The sequence below is a fragment of the Lethenteron reissneri genome, chromosome 51 (assembly GCF_015708825.2).
Source record: "Lethenteron reissneri isolate LAM-NWPU_2019-01 chromosome 51, ASM1570882v1, whole genome shotgun sequence".
Lineage (NCBI taxonomy): Eukaryota > Metazoa > Chordata > Hyperoartia > Petromyzontiformes > Petromyzontidae > Lethenteron > Lethenteron reissneri.
The window spans coordinates 6,265,809-6,287,757 of NC_083829.1; the positions used below are offsets into that span (position 1 = coordinate 6,265,809).

A 21,949-nucleotide genomic window follows, 5' to 3' on the forward strand; every position below is an offset into this window, starting at 1 on the left:
TTCCTTTAAAGAGTTCCATGTTTCACGAGGATTGAGATAAGATGGCATAAGTCTGGCCGAGAAGACCCGGAGCTTCGTATGGAGTGACAGACCAGGAAGCTTCCACACAGCGTGAAGTAACTGATGAAAATATCCCACTTGACTTCTTCAAAGTGAGACCACTGCCAAACTGGGGATGGTCATTAGCTCTCGACTGCACCCGGGTATCGATCATCCTCCCATTTTGTCCGTTCCAGATGGAAATTCCTCTTGTACAGTTGTAGAGGTGTAATTGCGCATGGCTACGAATGTTGAGGTGTAATTATGCATGGCCACGGATGGCCAACAAACACAATGGGCGGGGTTACGGCCGTACACAAGGGTGGCGCTAGCACCGACGTCCGCATGTGTATCCCCCACGGGCCCCCCCTCGGGGGCGAGTCCTATAAAAGGTGATGAGCTCGAGGGCTCGAGGTCGGGACTCAGCTTTAACCAGAGAAGACGGAAGACCAGCTAGTGTAGGCCCCAGAGCTCCCCTGGCTCGCTGTCCTTATAAGGGCCGACCAGGGCAAGCCGGTGGCGTGGCCCCGAGAGCCCAGACGAAGCTGGTCTGGTGACTCAGGGAGCCGGGATCCCAGCTTAACCAAGCTGGGACAGATAGCCTCCCCTAGTCCCGTAGTGGAGGAATTGGTATAGGTTAGAGGGGTTAGCTGTCGAGAATCCCTGTAGCCAAGTGACCTGTACAACTGTGTTGGTGTAATAAATAAGTGTGCCTCCGATCCTGTCGTCAAGCCTCCATATATACTTACTACATCTGGTGTCAGAAGTAAACGTCCAACGATGGACACACGAGGGACGACACGTACCAGGGAGTCGGAGATGGAAGACGCCGCGGCCGAATCTCCACCAGTGATGGCCGGGGTCGAATCGGAGCAGCCGGGGCCGAGTACGCCCGCGCCGCTACGACAGGAGGAGGGGGATGCGTCGGCCGAAGGACTCCGGCTGGCCCACTCCCGCCTGGCGGACCTGCTCTACGCCGCGGCCGCCGCGTTGGAGGAGATCACGCGGCTGGGGGCTGGAGGAGCAGCGCGGGTCGACGACGGCAGCCGGCGCGGGGCGACGTTTCCCGCCACCCCGACGCGGCTCGCGGTCAAATTTCCCGCCATCTCTACAGTACGAGCGGAGGGCGGGGCCGGCCCGCGTCACGTGTCTGCTGAGCGCCAAGCACAAGCCGTGACATCATCAACGCCGGCCGGCGCGTCAACATCAGAGCGACCGGCGATGCCATGTGCACGGCCCGCCCACACTGTATCATCGGCGGGGAGCGACGGAGAGCGTTCTGCGGCCACGGACGCCGCCTTACAACAGCGTCTGCCGCCTCTTAAAGAATTTGTCGGCGCTGACGGAGACTGGGGCGGCTTCAAGAGGCGGTTCATCGCTCATCAAGAGATGGCGAACTGGTCGGACGCCGAGGCTCTACGCGCGCTGCCAGCGATGCTGGACAACGACGCCCTGGCTACCCTCACCTCGGCGCCGAGGGAAAAGCGCGCCACTCTACACCTGGCGTTGCAGCTGCTGTCAGCCGTCTATGGGCCGCCTTCGGACTGCAGGCAGCTGTTCCACGATCGGAGTCGGGGCGCCAACGAGTCACCCCTGGCCTTCCGGACGGCTCTCCTGGCTCTGGCAAAGGCTGCTTTCCCAAGGATGGACGAGGAAGGAGTGGATGCCATGGTGGCTGAGAAGCTGCTGCTACTCGCTGACGAGCTGGACGTCAACGTCTTGGCTCAGGACGACGCGGAGATGTCGTCCCTGCTGGTCGCGCGCCACATCCACGGGGGCTTGCGGTCCCTGCGTCGGAAGGCGGCAAAGGGGGCGGCCGGCCATGCCATGGCGACCACCGCCCTCCCATCGGAGGAGGTCTGCGGGGTGGAGCGGCGAGGGGAATGGAGATCGGCGGCACCGCAGGCTCGGAATGGACCGAGCCGCCAGGAGCAGCCCAGGTCATCTGGGGCGCTCACACGCTGCTACAACTGTGGCCTGCAAGGCCACGTTGCGTCTGGATGCCGGGCTCCCCGTCAGCGCGGGGCGACACCTCGTCAGGACGCCACGCCGTCTCCTCCCAAGCTCCAGCAGAGAAATACGGCGAGTCGCGGCACCTCACACGTTTGGCCCACGCACACATCCGACACACACTCACGCGCTCAACTAAACAGGGCTCCAAATTCCCCGTCCGTCGCGCGCGATTGTTCGGTAATGCGGCGAGCGCTCCAACCGGGTCAGTGGTCGGAGCTCGCCCATCGTGTCGTTGCTGCGTCGGCGGGATCATCGGTCGTGGTCGGTCACATTGATGGGGTAGAGGTGCGGATTTTAATTGACACAGGGGCATCGGCGACCATTATATCTGATTTAATTTATAACATCCTTCCCGTTCAAAGTCGTCCCTTGCTCCCTGTTGACGTGCCGTGCTATGCCGCTAACGGGGGCTCTCTGGGCATTATTGGCCAAATCCGCGCCACTATCTGCATTGGGGACATTAAATTATCCGGCCCTGTTTTGGTTTCCTCCTCACTCGCGGTTCCGTGCCTGTTGGGGACGGATTTTCTGGCCAAAATGCCCATCCGTATCCTTATTGACCAAGGGTGCATTGAGCTCCCATCGGGCCGACGCGTTACATTTCTGTCTTCCCCCACCACGGAGCGTCGGGCGTTTGCCACCGTGCAGGCGCTCGTCACAAAAACTGTGCGCGTGCCTCCGGGGGCTCAGATGCTCGTCCCTCTTAGGTTGCGTCGGCCGTTTGATGCAGGGGTTGCGGATCGGGGGGTCTTGTTGGGTCCATCTCGGGCCGGGGTCAATGGACCCGATTTGCTCGCGGCTCAGACTATGGTGAGAGGGGATGGGGACCCCTTCATTGCAGTCCTTAATGTGGGATCGCGAACGGCCGTGGTTCCTCAAGGGACCGTGCTTGCACACGCAACGCCGGTGCCCTATGAGGAACCACTCGTGGGTCAGGTATCCACCGATCCTCCGTCGCGACCGCATTCGGACTCTGATGACGGATGGCTGGATGCGCTTTGCGCGGGTTCAGTGGACCTGTCTGACTCGCAGCGCGCGCAGCTGCGAGTTCTCCTGAGCGAATTTGCTGACGTTTTTAGTCAACACAAATTTGATATTGGTTGTACAAAATTGCTGCGACACCATATTGACACGGGTGACAGCGCGCCAATCCGCCAAAATCCCTTTCGGTTGAGTCCCGCCGAAAAGGATCATGTCAAATCGGCTGTTGATGACATGCTAGCCGCCGATATCATTTCCCCTTCCACCAGCCCGTGGGGCGCGCCGATCGTTTTGGTGAAGAAACACGACGGCTCACTGAGATTTTGTGTTGACTTTCGGCGTCTCAACAAAATCTCTGTGGCAGATGCGTACCCGCTTCCTCGGATGGATGAGTCGCTCGACGCCTTGGCCGGTGCACGATTCTTTTCCACCCTTGATTTGCTATCTGGATTCTGGCAGCTTCCTCTGGATGACGAATCGAAACCTAAGACTGCTTTTCGTACACCGCAGGGCCTCTTCCAATTTAACCGTTTGCCGATGGGTTTACATTCTGCGCCGGCAACTTTTCAGCGGTTAATGGAATTGGTCTTGGCAGGTTTGCAATGGGATTCGTGTTTGATTTACTTAGACGATGTCATCGTCTTTAGCAAATCCTTCGAGGAACACCTCCAGAGGTTGCGTGCTGTTTTTCTCAAAATGCGGGCTGCCAATTTGAAATTTAAACCACAGAAGTGTCATTTACTCCGCGAATCGGTGCGATATTTGGGTCACATTGTTGGGCGCTCGGGGATATCCACTGATCCCGCCAAAACGGAATGCGTCAGCTCCTGGCCGACTCCCACCTCTGTGGGAGAGGTCAGGAGTTTCATTGGGTTCGCGTCGTATTATCGGCGATTTGTGGCTGACTTCGCTACGATTGCGAAACCATTGCATGCCTTGACGTCCAAGGGAGTCAGGTTTCATTGGGGGCCGGAGGAGGAGGCTGCTTTTCGCGCCCTCAGAAATGCTTTGGTGGGAGCTCCGCCGTTGAATTACCCGGATTTTTCACAACCCTTCTTGCTCGATACTGACGCAAGTAACACGGGCATCGGGGGTGTGCTGTCCCAGCTCATCGGGGGCGTAGAGCATGTGGTGGCTTACGGTAGTCGGGTACTGTCTCCAGCCGAACAGCGGTACTGCGTTACCCGTCGGGAATTATTGGCCATTGTTTATTTCATTCAGCAGTACCGCCCGTATCTGTACGGTCGGCGGTTCACCGTCCGTACAGATCATGCGGCCCTACAGTACGCCCTGCGGGTTCAACAACCATCGGGCCAGTTGTCTCGATGGTTAGAGATCCTCCAAGACTATGACTTTGTCACCACATATCGTAAGGGTGTCCGCCACACGAACGCTGACGCCCTGTCACGATTGCCACCCACTTCGGAGTGCGCGTGCCTGTTGGGTTCGGGGCGTTGTAGGCCCCCGAACGTCACCACCGATTCGGTCCTCGTGGCCGCTACCGATGCACCTTCGGCTTCGGGTCCTATCGAGCAAGAAGGGAGGGATTCGTTGCTGGGGTTGCCGGTCGCGGAATGGGGACGCCTCCAAATGGAGGACACCTCCCTCCTCGCTTTGCGCCGTCGCGTCGGGGGGGCTGGTCAGGGGGTGGAAAACGTTGACTCGTGGGGGTTGTTCCAGGGTCTTTTGATGCACTGGGATGGAAAAACCCGGCGCCAGCGGCTTGTGGTGCCTGCTGCTTTAAGGGGTAAGGTGGTATGGGCTGTTCATGAGCGGCTTCTGCACTTGGGGGTTCACAAGACCTTTGCCACGCTCCAGCTGGATTTCTTCTGGCCGGGCATGGAAAAGGACGTGGGGGATCTCTTGGGGTCATGCACGCAATGCGCGCAGAGGAAGCCGCCTGCGAGGGGGTCCAACCCTCCGCTGCAGTCCATAAAAGTTTCCCGGGTTAACGAGCTCGTCGCTCTGGACATACTTGGGCCATTTCCCGCTACGCCCAGGGGCAATAGGTATTTACTAACGGGGGTTGAATACTTCACGAGATGGCCTATGGCCTGGCCCCTGGCGAACCAGTCGGCAGCAGCCATCGCGGAGGCCTTTGTCCAGGGCTATGTCCTCGACAAAGGTGCTCCGGAACGGCTGCTTACTGACCAGGGTAGGAATTTTTCTGGTAAACTCCTACGTGAGGTGTGCGACCTCTTGGGTACGGAGAAGGTTCGGACCTCTCCGTATCACCCACAAACTGACGGGATGGTGGAACGGCTGCATCGGACCATCACGTCCATGCTGTCCCAGCAGGTGTCGGTATCCCAGACGGATTGGGACCTCCGCATAGCCGGTGTGTTGCAGGCCTACAGAATGGCTCCTCATGCGGCCACCGGATTTTCCCCTTTCTTTTTAATGTATGGGCGCGAAGTTAACCCCCCTGTGGCGACCCAGCTGAAGCTCTCGGCGCTCCCGGCGAAGTCTAATTTGTCCGAACACATTAAATTTAACATCGCTAAATTGTCTGAGGCGCGGGAGGCGCGGGAAGCGGCCGTGCAAAATTCTGAACTCCGCCAGAAGGCGAACGAGAGGCTTCGGTTGGGGCGGGTGCAGGTGGTCAAATGGGAACCAGGGGACAGGGCGTGGTTGCACTGTCCTCAGGTGCCGCTGGCAACCTCGTCGAAATTGGTACGGCCGTGGCGGGGGCCAGTGGAGGTCGTGCAGGTTTTGCGGCCGCAATGTGTTCGCGTCAAATGGGGGAGGCGCCGGTGGTATGTGCACCCCTCAAGGTTAAAACCATTTGTCGCGCCGCCCCGTGGTTCACACACACACACGCATGGCCAAACGTGTGAGGGTGTCGCCGACTCCCCGTCGTCGCTGCACTCGCCTAACCTGACGCCAACTGTTCCGTCCCCAGGTGAAACAGGAGTGACGGGTCCACACCCACCAACCCCTCCCGGAGGGGTCGGGGGTCACTCGGCAGCGACGCCTGACTCTCTTGCACCCGGACCGTCAACAACCGTCACTGAGCGTGCCAGGACGGGCCCTTGTGATGGGCCCGCCGCGCGGACGCGCGCCAAAACGCGCAGACTATTGTGAGGTCGGCCGTTGGGGGGCCTTGCGGACAATGGGAGGGGTGGCGTCCGGAGTGTGTGTATATATGTTGGTTTTGGGGTATTTATTCGGGGGGGGTGCGTCGGGTTATTTTTTTTTCCTCTCTCTCTCTCTCTTCCTGTTGTTGTTCTTGTTAAGGTTCTCTTGTTCTTGTTAAAAATTACGCGAGGCACACACACGGGGTTTTTGTGAGGGATGCACCTTTATTCTGATTTTTTTTTTTTTTTGCAGCCAGGGACGGCTGCGAGCTGTACAGGGGGGGGTGATGTAGAGGTGTAATTGCGCATGGCTACGAATGTTGAGGTGTAATTATGCATGGCCACGGATGGCCAACAAACACAATGGGCGGGGTTACGGCCGTACACAAGGGTGGCGCTAGCACCGACGTCCGCATGTGTATCCCCCACGGGCCCCCCCTCGGGGGCGAGTCCTATAAAAGGTGATGAGCTCGAGGGCTCGAGGTCGGGACTCAGCTTTAACCAGAGAAGACGGAAGACCAGCTAGTGTAGGCCCCAGAGCTCCCCTGGCTCGCTGTCCTTATAAGGGCCGACCAGGGCAAGCCGGTGGCGTGGCCCCGAGAGCCCAGACGAAGCTGGTCTGGTGACTCAGGGAGCCGGGATCCCAGCTTAACCAAGCTGGGACAGATAGCCTCCCCTAGTCCCGTAGTGGAGGAATTGGTATAGGTTAGAGGGGTTAGCTGTCGAGAATCCCTGTAGCCAAGTGACCTGTACAACTGTGTTGGTGTAATAAATAAGTGTGCCTCCGATCCTGTCGTCAAGCCTCCATATATACTTACTACACAGTCATGGGAAGTGTCTCTAACCACCTGGTCAAATAATGTAGGAGCCAGAAGACATCCCTGTCACACTCCAAGGTGAACAGGGAATGGCTCTGAATTTACCCGGGCCCAGCCCACCATCATGAAGGTCCTTGATGAATTATGAGCAGAGAGTCAGGGACTCCGAAAGCACGAAAGAACAACCCAGAGCACCGGCCTAGTGATTGTATCATAGGCCTTGACCGAGGTCAATAAAGCAGAGGCGTAGGTCCCTTTGAACTTCCCTCTAACCCAGCGGTCGGGAACCTATGGCTCGCGAGCCATATATGGCTCTTCCAGTGACGGCATCTGGCTCCCAGACAATTTTGAGTTTAAAAAATAAATAAAAATCAGTTTGGAACTGATTTTTAAATACTTGTGATATTGCTTTATAATACTGTGTCATTTTAAAGTAAACAGAAATTAGCTTTGAAGATAAATTTCATGGGTCACGCCTGCATGAAGCTCAACCTCACCACGTACGAACCAGACTACAAGGCCATCAGTAAAACCATGCAGCACCAGAAGTCGCATTAAAAGTAAGACATTTAATTTATTAAACGTTAAAAATACTATATGGCTCTCAATGAAATATATTTAGAAATATTTGGCTTTTATGGCTCTCCCAGTCAAAAAGGTTCCTGACCCCTGATCTAGCCCGTGCTGTAGCACACAGAGAATTCAGAGGACCGTGTCTCTGTGTGAGACCAGATCGGAGCCTCTCGGCATCAACGCGACCCTGGCAAGGGGGGGGGGGGTGGGCGATGAAAAATCCTTCGCAGAACCATTACCGGCACACTGAGGAGGGACGTGCCCGGTAGATGTGAAATTATCATCAGTGACGACCCCCCCCCCCTTCTTAAAACAAAAGGGGGGACCACCAGACCGCACGCATAAAGACAAAAGATAAAGATCCCCCGTGTAGCCTTAACAGACTGTAGGGGCAAGTGCTGTTAGCGAGCACCTATAAAGGCACACGAGGGGGTGAGTGGCCAGCACCACGCCCGGCCGCCTTTGTCTCCCCAGTGGCGATGTTTACACATCGCACCGAGTACTCATTTGAGGCTGAGTCGATCTAGGGGAGGCCCAGGACCGGTTTAGATAATCGTCACTGGTGTTGGTGGCCGTGAGCCACCAACGGGTCGCCAGGTTCGTAGCGCAGCGTAGCGCTAACCGCTGCACCACCACTCCCCACACACACTCGTTCACACACAGACAAAGGCCCCCTATGTAGCCTTAACAGACTGTTGGGGCAAGTGTTGTTAGCGAGCACATATTGATATTGAAACTCACAGAACTCTGACGTTGACGACGATGGCAATGCTCATGTCGGTGATGATCACGCTGTTGTTGATCGCGGTGATGATGATGACGACGATCACGATTCCCACACTTCTGTCCCCGTAGGCAACGGAGGCAACGGAGGCACCGGGAGAGACGAAAGGACGAGGGCGTCCAAGAAAGCGGGTAAATTGGCGAGCGCCACCTCACTGCAACGTGCCCACAGCCTCACTGCAACATGCCCACAGCCTCACTGCAACATGCCCACAGCCTCACTGCAACGTGCCCACAGCCTCACTGCTGCATCACTGAGACACGATGTCTTTTGTTGACTTTGAGCTTTCGTGACTGCAGGAATTCATATTTTTTGGGTATTTCGGTAAAAGTCACGTCGATGGCAATCAAAGAAAATAACAAAAAAATTACAAAAAACGACGACGTTTCCATCGCAACACAAGCGTTCTTCCTGACGACGGACGCTTGTGTTGCGATGGCAACGTCGTAGTTTCTTGTTATTTTTTTGTTATTTTCTTTTAACCCATCTACGTGATTTATCCGGAAAGACCCAAAGAAGATGTCTTTGTTGTTGTTTGCTATTCTGTTGCAGTAGCGCCACAGAAACAAACGTTGCACGGTAGCGGCGGCGCAATTGGCATCGGGACGCGGTACGGGCGTAGCCCTGCAACTGCTCGCTCACGCGCCCGCCGGGCAAAGGGCCCACAAGCGAGGTCGCTGTCGAGAGAGTCTCCCTGAGCCGGGCTCTCAAGTGCAGCTGGCTGACGGTCTCTGACTGGTCACCATGTAGATGCTGCCCCCCTCCACGCCCGCCAATAAAAAAACATTTGACGTTTCACCAAATTTCTGCCAAATTCCAGCGCAGAGAATTCAAATGTCGGGGTTGGCTGTCGTGACCGTCACGCGGCAGAGCCGGCGTCGAAGGGTTTCCCTCCGCTGTGCGTGGAGCAGCGTGCCACTGGAAGGAGAAGGGGGCCTCAGAGGTCGCTCTGTGATATCCGCTTTCACGGGCTGCTCTCCGAGGACACGAATCGCCGCGCACGCACTGCGCGGCGATTTCCGGATTCCACTCCACGTTACTATGCCAGGAGGGGACTGTGTCACTCCCTCGCACACGGGACTACCACTTCCGCGGTGGCTAGGAGATGTTAACTACCTCGCCTGGTATGCAGGAGGTCGTGGGTTCGATCCCGATCCTGACGCCTGCTGCTGTATATTTGGAGTTGGCGTGTCTCTCTCATCATCATCACCACGGTGGCTAGGAGATGTTAGCTACCTTGCCAGGTATACAGGAGGTCGTGGGTTCGAACCCGACCCCGACGCCTGCTGCTGTATATTTGGAGTTTGCGTGTCTCTCTCTCATCATCACCACGGTGGCTAGGAGATGTTAACTACCTCGCCTGGTATGCAGGAGGTTGTGGGTTCGATCCCGACCGTGACGCCTGCTGCTGTATATTTGGAGTTTGCGTGTCTCTCACTCATCATCACCACGGTGGCTAGGAGATGTTAACTACCTTGCCTGGTATACAGGAGGTCGTGGGTTCGATCCCGACCCTGACGCCTGCTGCTGTATATTTGGAGTTTGCGTGTCTCTCTCATCATAATCATCACGGTAGCTAGGAGATGTTAACTACCTCGCCTGGTATACAGGAGGTCGTGGGTTCGATCCCGACCCTGACGCCTGCTGCTGTATATTTGGAGTGTAATTGTCTCTCTCTCATTATCATTACGGTGGCTAGGAGATGTTAACTACCTCGCCTGGTGTGCAGGAGGTCGTGGGTTCGATCCCGACCCTGACGCCTGCTGCTTTATATTTGGAGTTTGCGTGTCTCTCTCATCATCATCACAACGGTGGCTAGGAGATGTTAACTACCTCGCCTGGTATACAGGTGGTCGTGGGTTCGATCCCGACCCTGACGCCTGCTGCTGTATATTTGGAGTTTGCGTGTCTCTCTCATCATCATCATCACGGTGGCTAGGAGATGTTAACTACCTCGCCTGGTATACAGGAGGTCGTTGGTTCGATCCCGACCCCGACGCCTGCTGCTGCTGTATATTTGGAGTTTGCGTGTCTCTCTCATCATCATCATCACGGTGGCTAGGAGATGTTAACTGCCTCGCCTGGTATACAGGAGGTCGTGGGTTCGATCCCGCCCCCGACTCCTGCTGCTGTATATTTGGAGTTTGCGTGTCTCTCTCTCTCATCATCATCACGGTGGCTAGGAGATGTTAACTTCCTCGCCTGGTATGCAGGAGGTCGTGGGTTCGATCCCGACCCTGACGCCTGCTGCTTTATATTTGGAGTTTGCGTGTCTCTCTCATCATCATCACCACGGTGGCTAGGAGATGTTAACTACCTCGCCTGGTATACAGGCGGTCGTGGGTTCGATCCCGACCCTGATGCCTGCTGCTGTATATTTGGAGTTTGCGTGTCTCTCTCATCATCATCATCACGGTGGCTAGGAGATGTTAACTACCTCGCCTGGTATACAGGAGGTCGTTGGTTCGATCCCGACCCCGACGCCTGCTGCTGCTGTATATTTGGAGTTTGCGTGTCTCTCTCATCATCATCATCACGGTGGCTAGGAGATGTTAACTACCTCGCCTGGTATACAGGAGGTCGTGGGTTCGATCCCGACCCCGACGCCTGCTGCTGCTGCTGTATATTTGGAGTGTGCGTGTCTCTCGTGCGGATTTTTCTCCAGGTCCCCCCGTTTTTCCGCCCCTCCACATTGAGAATGAACGTGCCTCTGTGGTGTATTTGACCGCTATGAATGTCCACGTGATGCTAAGCCACTCGATTGAGCGATCGCCAGGCCGCTTCTGAAAAAGGGCCACCAATAGCCCAGCGTGCCGCTCTTACCCGCTAAACATTTTAAAAGAAAAAGTAGATTTTTATTTTTTTGTCAGTTATCAGACGCAGAATGTTGAGCAGCAGATGTCACGGTCCCAGGGTCCCCGAGTCACCGCCCTCGCCGTGGGCACTACGCCGACATTCCTGACGATCCGACGCAGGACGCCGCTGGGAAGGGAACTCCGGGGTCAGTGGGGGCGAGATGGGGTGGCGTTGGGGGGAGGGGAGGAGGGGGAGAGACAGGGGGAGGTGTTGAGATTTGAAAGTCTGCGTTGGGATGTTTTTGTGTTTTCCTTTTCTCGCCTTCAGAATTCCCAAGGACCGGTGCAGATTAGCAAGCTGCGGGCTTTTCGCGACCGATATTATTCGTCACAGAGATTGTTTTTTTTGGGGGGGTGGGGGGGAGGTTAGATCGCGTTCACTATACAGGCGGTCCTCTATTTACGATGGAGATGCGTTACGACGACCCCATCGTAAGTGGAAAATATCGAAAGTCGAAGATGGCCTAGCCTACCCAGGAGTCTTACAGAACGGTGATAACTTAGCAAAACAAAGCAATTTACAGGACCGTACTGTATAAACTATATACTGTGTATTTATTAATGACAATACTGTATTGCACAGTAAAATGTAAAGTAAGAAAACCAAAGTAAATTCTTAGCCGACCTATATGAACTGCAATTTAATAGAAAGTTTTTTCAGGAAACAATCCTATCTGCTATAAAAAAAACGTTTAACATGCATTGAACGTAGCGTATCGTGGTAACCCTAAAATGAAATCGCTAAAGCTACGTATCATACACGCATTGAACGTATCGTAACGTATCACATTGTACTGCACTCTCCAAGATTCGTACGCTGCTGCGTTTGCCTGCCGCGCGAAATGTAAAATATTTAACAATTTTGTCGTATCGCCTTCGCCATCGTAAGATCGAAATATCGTAAGTCGGACCCCATCGTATCTCGGGGACTACCTGTAAATGCGTCGTGACCCTCCACCACCCGACACGGCCAAGTGGTAAAGGATTTGTCACGCGAACAAGCAACACGCCACTATGGGAACCTCATTTGCCAGATGCTTGCCCCGAGCTCTCATACTCTGATGGTGCATTGTCTTTGAGTTGTGCGCCTTTTGGCGTCATCTGGTCCAACACCATGTGAGACTAGGCTCTAAGGAAAGCTGTCTCGGGTGTGGACCAATCAACTTCAAGGACAGTGCATACATTATTAGAGTTGTGTCTTTTGTTTGTATTATGACTGCAGGTATGCGGTCTATGCAAACATGACTCCTTGTAAAAAGGTGTCAGTTTTGTTGCCAGATAGAAGGGTAAAAAAGACAATTAAACAACACGCCAGTCGAGTTGCTCCTTCGACACGGACCGGCGCTCGTGCGTCACGCGCAACAACAAAACCACCACGTGCAGTTCCTGGAGAGCTGCGTTTGCCGTGTGCTCTTGTCTTAAGGTCACCGCCGAAGCAAATGTCTGAGCGAACGTGACCGACTAAGCAGCAGCAGCAGAGAGTGAGGCTGTGTGAGTGAGTGAGGCTGTGTAAGTGAGGCCGTGTGAGTGAGTGAGTGAGGCTGAGTGATGATGTGCGAGTCAGGCTGAGTGAGTGAATGAGACTGAGTGAGTCAGGCTGTGTGAGTGAGTGAGGCTGAGTGAGGCCGTGTGAGTGAATGAGACTGAGTGAGCCCGTGTGAGTGAGTGAGGCTGTGTGAGTGAGGCTGAGTGAGTGAATGAGACTGAGTGAGCCCGTGTGAGTGAGTCAGGCTGTGTGAGTGAGTGAGGCTGAGTGAGGCCGTGTGAGTGAGGCTGAGTGAGTGAATGAGACTGAGTGAGCCCATGTGGTGTGAGTGAGACTGAGTGACCGTGTGAGTGAGTGAGGGACCTCGTGCTTTTCTCATTTCCTGGAGTCGGGAGTGGGAATCGCAGCTTCCTGTGCAGAAACATTTTCAGGTGGAGAGCGGTTTGGGTTTTTATAAAAACAAAAGTCTAAGATTTGGGTACAAACAAAGACAAAGATCCCCCGTATAGCATCAGCATCATTTTCGGGTAAGTACTTTTAACGGTAGCCAGCAGTACGCCCGTCCGCCTTTGTCTCCCCAGTGGCGATGTTTACACATTGCACCAGGTACTTGTTTGAGGCCGAGTCGACCTAGGGGAGGCCCGGGACCAGCTCAGATAATCGTCACCGGTGTTGGCCATGAGCGAGAATGAAACTCAGATCGCCGGGTTCAGTCTATCGGGGCAAGTGGTGTTAACGAGCACCTATGAAGGCCAGGACCACCCATTTAAGGTTGAGTAAACCCAGGGGATGCACGCGTCGGGTTCAGGTATTCGTCACCGATATTGGCCGTGACCGAGAATTGAACTCGGTTTTCTGTGGTTGTCATACAGCGGGCTAACCACTGCCCCACCACTCTCGTCTCTCCTTCAAATTCGAATCAAGAGCACGGATTGTAACAGTTCATCGACCCGATAGGAAGGGGTCACAGATCAGGGTTCGCCAGTCGTCAAGTTCGACCAATATACAGGGTACTTCAAAAAATGTTTTAACACTTATATCGTTTTTAATGGGGAAATAACGGGTAATACACTGTGACATGATAACAAATGTGATGTTAATCGTTTCAAAAAGTTAAAGAGTCTCCCAATTCATCTTCTTGGTTCTTTCGGTAAAGTCACGTAGAATGGAAATAATAAAATAATAAAAATAAAACATTATAAAATAATTCTCACGACGTTTCGGCCACAACGCAAGCAGCCGTCCTCAGGTGAAGAACAGGTCTGTCGAGAAGACAGTCTGAATGATACACCCCAGGCTTGGAGCGACTATTTAAGCTGGGATGGAGGGGGAAAGGGCGCCTTGACAAAATAATTTGCATATCAAGAGGAATTTAGCATATTTATGGGAAATGCAGATATGCGATTAGTACTACTTGTGAAATGCGTAGGAGGTTTGGCGGGGGGTTTAAAGTCATTATGCCCGTGCATTATGCAGGATTAGCAGCATCAAAGGGAGGGGATAGGGATAACATTAATAAAGAGAAGGAATGCTAATAGTATGTAGCTGCAGTAACTCGCCGTCATTGTCAACGCGTGCCCTGGAATCTTCTCCAGGTGGTCTCTAGAGCCCGGAGGTAGCACGTATCTTGCGGTGATGTTGCAAATTCTCAGAGTGTTCACATTTTTTTAAAGCACCCCTGTATAGATCTTACATGCGCGCCTGTTACCTAACCATTTCACATAACATTTGCGCAGTTTTTTGACTCGCACGTGTTTCCTACGTGACCTTTATAAACCTCATTTGTCGTGCGTTATTCCGCACCTGCGGTTAGCAACGTACATAAGTACTCGTTCTCTGCATATTTTTATTTTTTTGTCTCTGTTGTCGTTGCTGCTGTGCTCACGCATCACGGATCCCCCGTGCGAAATATCCGGGGATTGGCTAAACGTGTGAGAAATGTGATTTCACAGCCAGTGTCGTGATTCATCATTGATTTTTTTGAGCGGGGGGGGGGGGGGTGTTAGGCCACGTGATGATGTGGTCGGATTTCTCCTCGTGGTACCCCTCCGCCACCCGACAAAGCTAAACGGACGACGTTGCCACGTGGCGCACGAGCAGCTTCACGATGCGCCGATCGACTGCTTTGTCCTGAAGATGCTTGGCGCATCTTCTTGGTTCTTTCGGTAAAGTCACGTAGAAGGGAAATAATAAAAAAATAAAAATTAAACATGATAAAATAATTCTCACGACGTTTCGGCCACAACGCAAGCAGCCGTCCTCAGGTGAAGAACAGGTCTCTCGGAAAGACAGCGTCTGAATGAGCACCACCAGGCTTGGCAGCGTATATTTAAGCTGGGTTGGAGGGGGAAGAGCGCCTTGACAAAGGAATTTGCATATCAAGAGGAATTTAGTATATTTATGGGAAATGCAGATATGGGATTAGTCACTACTTGTGGAATGCGTAGGAGGTGGGCGGGGGGTTTCAAAGTCATATTAGACGCTGTTTTTCCGACAGACCTGTTCTTCACCTGAGGATGGCTGCTTGCGTTGTGGCCGAAACGTCATGTGAATTAATTAGTTTTATTTTTATTATTTTATTATTTCCCTTCTACGTGACTTTACCGAAAGAACCAAGAAGATGAATCCCTACAGTCACGAAAGAAGCTTTAAATCTAAATGCTTGGTGCAGTTTCAAGCGAAAACGCCGGGTCGTCTCAAATCACTTTAACAAAAAATCTGTCCGCGAGAATTGCTGTTGAGCTTAAATGCTGGATAATTCATCGAATCGTGACATGTACATTTATTTGCATGACAAAAACAAATATTTAAAGAATCTAATTGTATTTGTGATTTTTTTTTTTGCGTTTGTTTTTTTTCAAGGAACCGGAACAGGCAGCTCAAGAGCCACCCCAGGGGTCCTCGGGCACCAGCCAATAGAAGCAGGCCTCATGCTACCTCAAGACGGTCGGGTCCTGTGAACACGTAAGGTGGCTAACGAGGTCAACTGCCAACTGCCTGCACGGAACAAATTAAAATATGATGCCCAAACACACAAAGGCGGCCGTTTAGACGCGATTTAACCGCGCGGTGTTAAGTTAACCGCACTGCACAGTCTGGCGGATGAGGGGAAATCGCGATAAACTCAAAGCAAAAAATTGGTTTGTGCTCAACTGAAATGAATATCTAAACGGAGGCCACGTGGTGGCTCAGAGGTCAGAGACTCTGAGCCGGCACCGCTGAGATCCTGGGTTGCAACCACAGCGATTACACCGGGGTCTCATAGACTCACACAGAGACCCATAGACTCACATAGAGACCCATAGACTCACATAGAGACCCACAGACTCACGTAGAGACCCATAGACTCACGTAGAGACCCATAGACCCACGTAGAGACCCACAGACTCGCATAGAGACCCATAGATTCACATAGAGACCCAGATACTCACATAGAGACCCACAGACTCACACAGAGAACCATAGAATCAAATAGAAACCCGCAGACTCACATAGAGATCCAGAGACTCACATAGAGACCCACAGACTCACATAGATACCCACAGACTCACATAGAGACCCACAGACTCAGACAGAGACCAATAGGTTCACATAGAGACCCATAGACTCACGTAAAATGAGTTGTGATTAAACCGGGGTTTCAAATATAGAGAGTTGATGGACTCTACCCAGTCACCAATGAATTGCATATAGAATCACAGACCTACACATGGACTTATACAGTATAGAGACCCCAGAGGCTTACATAGAGACCAATGGGCTGACACAGAGCCCCATTGGCTCACTTAGCCTGAGGTTGTGATTCAACTGGGTTTCTCAAGTCTAGTGAGTTGATAATTCTAGATTTGAAGCTTTCGTGACTGCAAGGATTCATATTCTTAGGTTTTTTCGGTAAAGTCACGTAGGTAAAACATTAAAATTAATATTTAGTTTTATAAATTTTAATGTTTTACCTACGTGACTTTACCGAAAAAACCTAAGAATATGAGTTGATGATCTCAGCCCGGTCGCCTATTTAATACGTGAAACCCATCGCATAACATTTGGATGTGCACTTAATTTGGCAATATTTCTGCTCTGAGCGATAACGTTTGGTCGGTTTGACTGCCACGCAACGAGCGTTACTCTCTTATATCAGGGCAGGGTGGGAAAGTGCTGCCCTCTGGTGCGTGTGGACAAGAGGTGACCTGAAGGAATCTCACAAGTAGCTCTGGGATGTCCGCTTCTGCGGGACGTTTGCTAACACCGCCGGGGGGTCTCGTCGCTCTGCGAGATTTTCCCAACGGATTCTTCGTCCCGTGACGACGCGACGCCGATGGCAGCACGATGATTGCGGGATACAAAATCGAGAGAAAATGAGACAAAATCATTTTGTTGGCGGCCGGGTCGAATCTCACAAGTAGCTCTGGGATGTCCGCTTCTGCGGGACGTTTGCTAACACCGCCGGGGGGTCTCGTCGCTCTGCGAGATTTTCCCAACGGATTCTTCGTCCCGTGACGACGCGACGCCGATGGCAGCACGATGATTGCGGGATACAAAATCGAGAGAAAATGAGACAAAATCATTTTGTTGGCGGCCGGGTCGAATCTCACAAGTAGCTCTGGGATGTCCGCTTCTGCGGGACGTTTGCTAACACCGCCGGGGGGTCTCGTCGCTCTGCGAGATTTTCCCAACGGATTCTTCGTCCCGTGACGACGCGACGCCGATGGCAGCACGATGATTGCGGGATACAAAATCGAGAGAAAATGAGACAAAATCATTTTGTTGGCGGCCGGGTCGAATCTCACAAGTAGCTCTGGGATGTCCGCTTCTGCGGGACGTTTGCTAACACCGCCGGGGGGTCTCGTCGCTCTGCGAGATTTTCCCAACGGATTCTTCGTCCCGTGACGACGCGACGCCGATGGCAGCACGATGATTGCGGGATACAAAATCGAGAGAAAATGAGACAAAATCATTTTGTTGGCGGCCGGGTCGAATCTCACAAGTAGCTCTGGGATGTCCGCTTCTGCGGGACGTTTGCTAACACCGCCGGGGGGTCTCGTCGCTCTGCGAGATTTTCCCAACGGATTCTTCGTCCCGTGACGACGCGACGCCGATGGCAGCACGATGATTGCGGGATACAAAATCGAGAGAAAATGAGACAAAATCATTTTGTTGGCGGCCGGGTCGAATCTCACAAGTAGCTCTGGGATGTCCGCTTCTGCGGGACGTTTGCTAACACCGCCGGGGGGTCTCGTCGCTCTGCGAGATTTTCCCAACGGATTCTTCGTCCCGTGACGACGCGACGCCGATGGCAGCACGATGATTGCGGGATACAAAATCGAGAGAAAATGAGACAAAATCATTTTGTTGGCGGCCGGGTCGAATCTCACAAGTAGCTCTGGGATGTCCGCTTCTGCGGGACGTTTGCTAACACCGCCGGGGGGTCTCGTCGCTCTGCGAGATTTTCCCAACGGATTCTTCGTCCCGTGACGACGCGACGCCGATGGCAGCACGATGATTGCGGGATACAAAATCGAGAGAAAATGAGACAAAATCATTTTGTTGGCGGCCGGGTCGAATCTCACAAGTAGCTCTGGGATGTCCGCTTCTGCGGGACGTTTGCTAACACCGCCGGGGGGTCTCGTCGCTCTGCGAGATTTTCCCAACGGATTCTTCGTCCCGTGACGACGCGACGCCGATGGCAGCACGATGATTGCGGGATACAAATCGAGAGAAAATGAGACAAAATCATTTTGTTGGCGGCCGGGTCGAATCTCACAAGTAGCTCTGGGATGTCCGCTTCTGCGGGACGTTTGCTAACACCGCCGGGGGGTCTCGTCGCTCTGCGAGATTTTCCCAACGGATTCTTCGTCCCGTGACGACGCGACGCCGATGGCAGCACGATGATTGCGGGATACAAAATCGAGAGAAAATGAGACAAAATCATTTTGTTGGCGGCCGGGTCGAATCTCACAAGTAGCTCTGGGATGTCCGCTTCTGCGGGACGTTTGCTAACACCGCCGGGGGGTCTCGTCGCTCTGCGAGATTTTCCCAACGGATTCTTCGTCCCGTGACGACGCGACGCCGATGGCAGCACGATGATTGCGGGATACAAAATCGAGAGAAAATGAGACAAAATCATTTTGTTGGCGGCCGGGTCGAATCTCACAAGTAGCTCTGGGATGTCCGCTTCTGCGGGACGTTTGCTAACACCGCCGGGGGGTCTCGTCGCTCTGCGAGATTTTCCCAACGGATTCTTCGTCCCGTGACGACGCGACGCCGATGGCAGCACGATGATTGCGGGATACAAAATCGAGAGAAAATGAGACAAAATCATTTTGTTGGCGGCCGGGTCGAATCTCACAAAACCGGCCCAAAACTCGTACGACGATCAACTTCCCGATGCGTTTTTTCAATTGTTTAAACCAAATTTCGATTTAAAGCTGCTTTCGTGACTGCAGGGATAAATCTTCTTGGTTCTTTCGGTAAAGTCACGTAGAAGGGAAGTAATAAAATAATAAAAATTAAACATGATAAAATTATTCTCACGACGTTTCGGCCACAACGCAAGTAGCCGTCCTCAGGTGAAGACAGGTCTGTCGAGGCGACAGCGTCTAAAAAAAAAAAAATTTGGAATTGTAATCGACAGCGATCTCCCTCTCTCTCTCCCTCCGATCGCCCGCACGCCACTCAGAAGTCTACAACAGAAACGGCGACAAGCGTCGACCTCTCGAGAGTTGTTCATTTTCGCCAAATAATTTCCCCACCGGCGCGTGACGCGGACGTAACTCGACAGACGTCGTTGCCGCGTCGACGTCTGAGAGTTGCAGCCTCGAGGTGGCAGTAGAGCAAGTGGGTTTTGCCAGCCGGCGTCACCCCCGACGTGGTGATGGCCCCCCCCTCATCGCAGCAACGTAGCGCGGCGCTCTTCATTGCAAGGCCCCGCAGGCCACTGGCAGCCTTTAGTGCGGCCCTTTACGCGCGGCCCTCCTCCCGACAAATACACAACATGCGAAAACACCCCCACGCCCCCCACCATCATCGTGCTGCTGTCAAACCCCAACGGGTTTTAATGTGCGGCGGCCCTCACACACTGAGGATGTCTTATTGGCCAAAGTGGGCCATCCTCCACCCATCTCTGAAAATCAGCGACGAACACTCGCATAGCGGCGACCCTCCGGGTTAACGCATTCCACGCCTGAAATCAACTCGGTTGGGATTTCAAGGCCGTTTCGGCAATCGCCAGTTATGCGCGGCCGCTCAGAACGACGCACGGCTGTCAAGAGTGGGGCGGGGGGGGGGGTGGAAATAACGCAGCCACGAGTTGAAGCCACGGCGCCGCAGTGCGCACCAGTGGCAGAGCAGAGAGACTGTGCGTTGACGGTGAAAGCGGTCGTCGGGGTAACTACACACACATGCGTCAGTGTTCGTCTATCTTGATCTGGCAGCTGATGATGATGGCGATGATGACATTGACGAGGATGATTTTTGATGTGAATGATGGCGGTGATGATGATGGTGATGATGGCAGTGATAATGACATTGACGAGGATGATTTTGATGTGAATGATGGCGGCGATGATGGTGCTGATGATGGCAGTGATGGTGATGAGAGTGCTAATGACATTGCCGATAATCATGGTATGAAAAATGAGAATATTTTTACCCTTTCTGGCAATAAGGTCCCACGATAACCATGATGATGGCAATGACGACTGGTGACGATGACAATGACGTTGATGGCGGTGATGATGACGATGAAAGTAACGCTTTTGTTGATTGACAACTCTGGTGAAATCGCGATAACGACCATCACCGTCATCACGATGACAACGACGACGCTGTCGGTAACCATGACGATGGTAGTGACGACGATTACGGAATCGCGAGGTGCTATTGATCCAGCTGCGTGACATTGTTTACTTATTTTTGGTGCTAAATGCGTGACAGCAAAACACACGGTTTCTATAAATATACTAATTACCGTCTAGTGCCTGAACAGTGGGAGGGGCTTATCCGGACAGTGGGAGGGGCCTACCTGGGTGGGTGGGGGCTGTGATCAATGGGGTGGGGTCAACATCAATGGGGTGGGGTCAACATCAATGGGGGGTGGGTTGGGGGTAGTTAGCGATTGGGCGTGGCCATGTCAAAGTGGGCGGTGGTGGCTGAGGGGAGGGGGGGGCTCCGAACTCGTCACATGTCCCGTAGTAGTTGGGAAACGTGGCAGCTTTGCATTTATTGAGGAGCTCACGCCGGCTCCGTCACCACCGCTGAACATTTACAAATCGAGTGAATTTGTGAACTGCTTATCGTTTGAGAAACTCAAAGCCAAGTCTGAGCTCTCACACTGAAGACACCCAGGATCGCGAACGGAGTCTCAGCCGGTTAAAACACGAACCGATATTTGCAAAGCCGCAAAGATTATATTATTCGGCATCCATAATAGAGGTTTTGGGGTTAGAAATATATTTTTCGTAAATATATAAATGTGTGGTTGAAACCCGCCACCACCCGACACAGACAACTAGTCACGTAAACAGAACGTTCTTTTCGTAAAGTCACGTAGAAGGGAAATAATAAAATAATAAATAATAAATAATAAAACGTTATAAAATACAATTCTCACGACGTTTCGGCCACAACGCAAGCAGCCGTCCTCAGGTGAAGAACAGGTCTGTCGGAAAGACAGCGTCTCAATGAAACACCACCAGGCTTGGAGCGTATACAGAACGTAGCCAATTCGTACAGCACTAACCGGTGTGTTGGAGAGCCAAGCCACAACATTTAGAATCCGAGTACGATGATATTGGCCGCGAAAGCCTACGTGTCAAACTGATTATTTAGTTTTTAGTTTCAGCATTTTTTCTCGCGCGTGTGTGAACTTTATACGATTGTTTTTATCGTTAGGTCATGGTGCTATACGTACACACACACACATCTAAGGTATGTCTTAAAGAGGGTCACACTTGTTTACGTTTATTTTTGTACGAACATAATCACTGAAAAAAAAACAATCACAATAAACCTCAAGAGTAGCCTTTAAGAAAGTTTACACTACACGGTATTTCAAACGTGGATTCCGAACTGGACACTTTTGACATTGGCGTCAGATTCCACGAGGTTTCTCTCTCTGCAGGACATCGATGTCCCGCTGTGCGTGCGAGTGATTGACAACGGCTCAATTGCAGTGGTCGAAAATGCTGCACTCCACACGCTTAAAATACAGATTTGTATATGAATACAGTTTTGTATTTTCAGTGCGTGGGACGCAAAGGAAGAGCCACTTGCAGTATTTCACTTACGACCTCATTCAAATTCACGATTTCCGTGACCTCTGTGAC

General features: G+C 52.6%; 2 protein-coding genes across 2 annotated transcripts in view; both read left to right on the forward strand.

Annotated features, from left to right (window-relative positions):
- The window catches only part of LOC133355502 (high mobility group protein HMGI-C-like), a 34,987-nt gene extending 14,351 nt beyond the window's left edge, over nt 1-20,636 (forward strand). Inside the window, exons 4-5 of the mRNA XM_061572827.1 lie at nt 8,357-8,416; nt 15,489-20,636. Coding sequence (XP_061428811.1) covers nt 8,357-8,416; nt 15,489-15,545 — 117 coding nt within the window. The 3' untranslated portion in view covers nt 15,546-20,636. The remainder of the gene's footprint in view (nt 1-8,356; nt 8,417-15,488) is intronic.
- LOC133355451 (uncharacterized) lies at nt 315-6,939 on the forward strand. The gene is made up of 2 exons (XM_061572761.1): nt 315-2,121; nt 5,936-6,939. Exons 1-2 carry the CDS (start codon nt 820-822, stop codon nt 5,948-5,950), a joined length of 1,317 nt encoding a protein of 438 aa, XP_061428745.1. The 5' UTR covers nt 315-819; the 3' UTR covers nt 5,951-6,939.
- Nucleotides 20,637-21,949: the final 1,313 nt, after the last annotated feature.

Bases quoted from the DNA above. Each gene is read 5' to 3' on its own strand.
- LOC133355451 (XM_061572761.1), top strand. From the start codon at position 820: ATGGACACACGAGGGACGACACGTACCAGGGAGTCGGAGATGGAAGAC.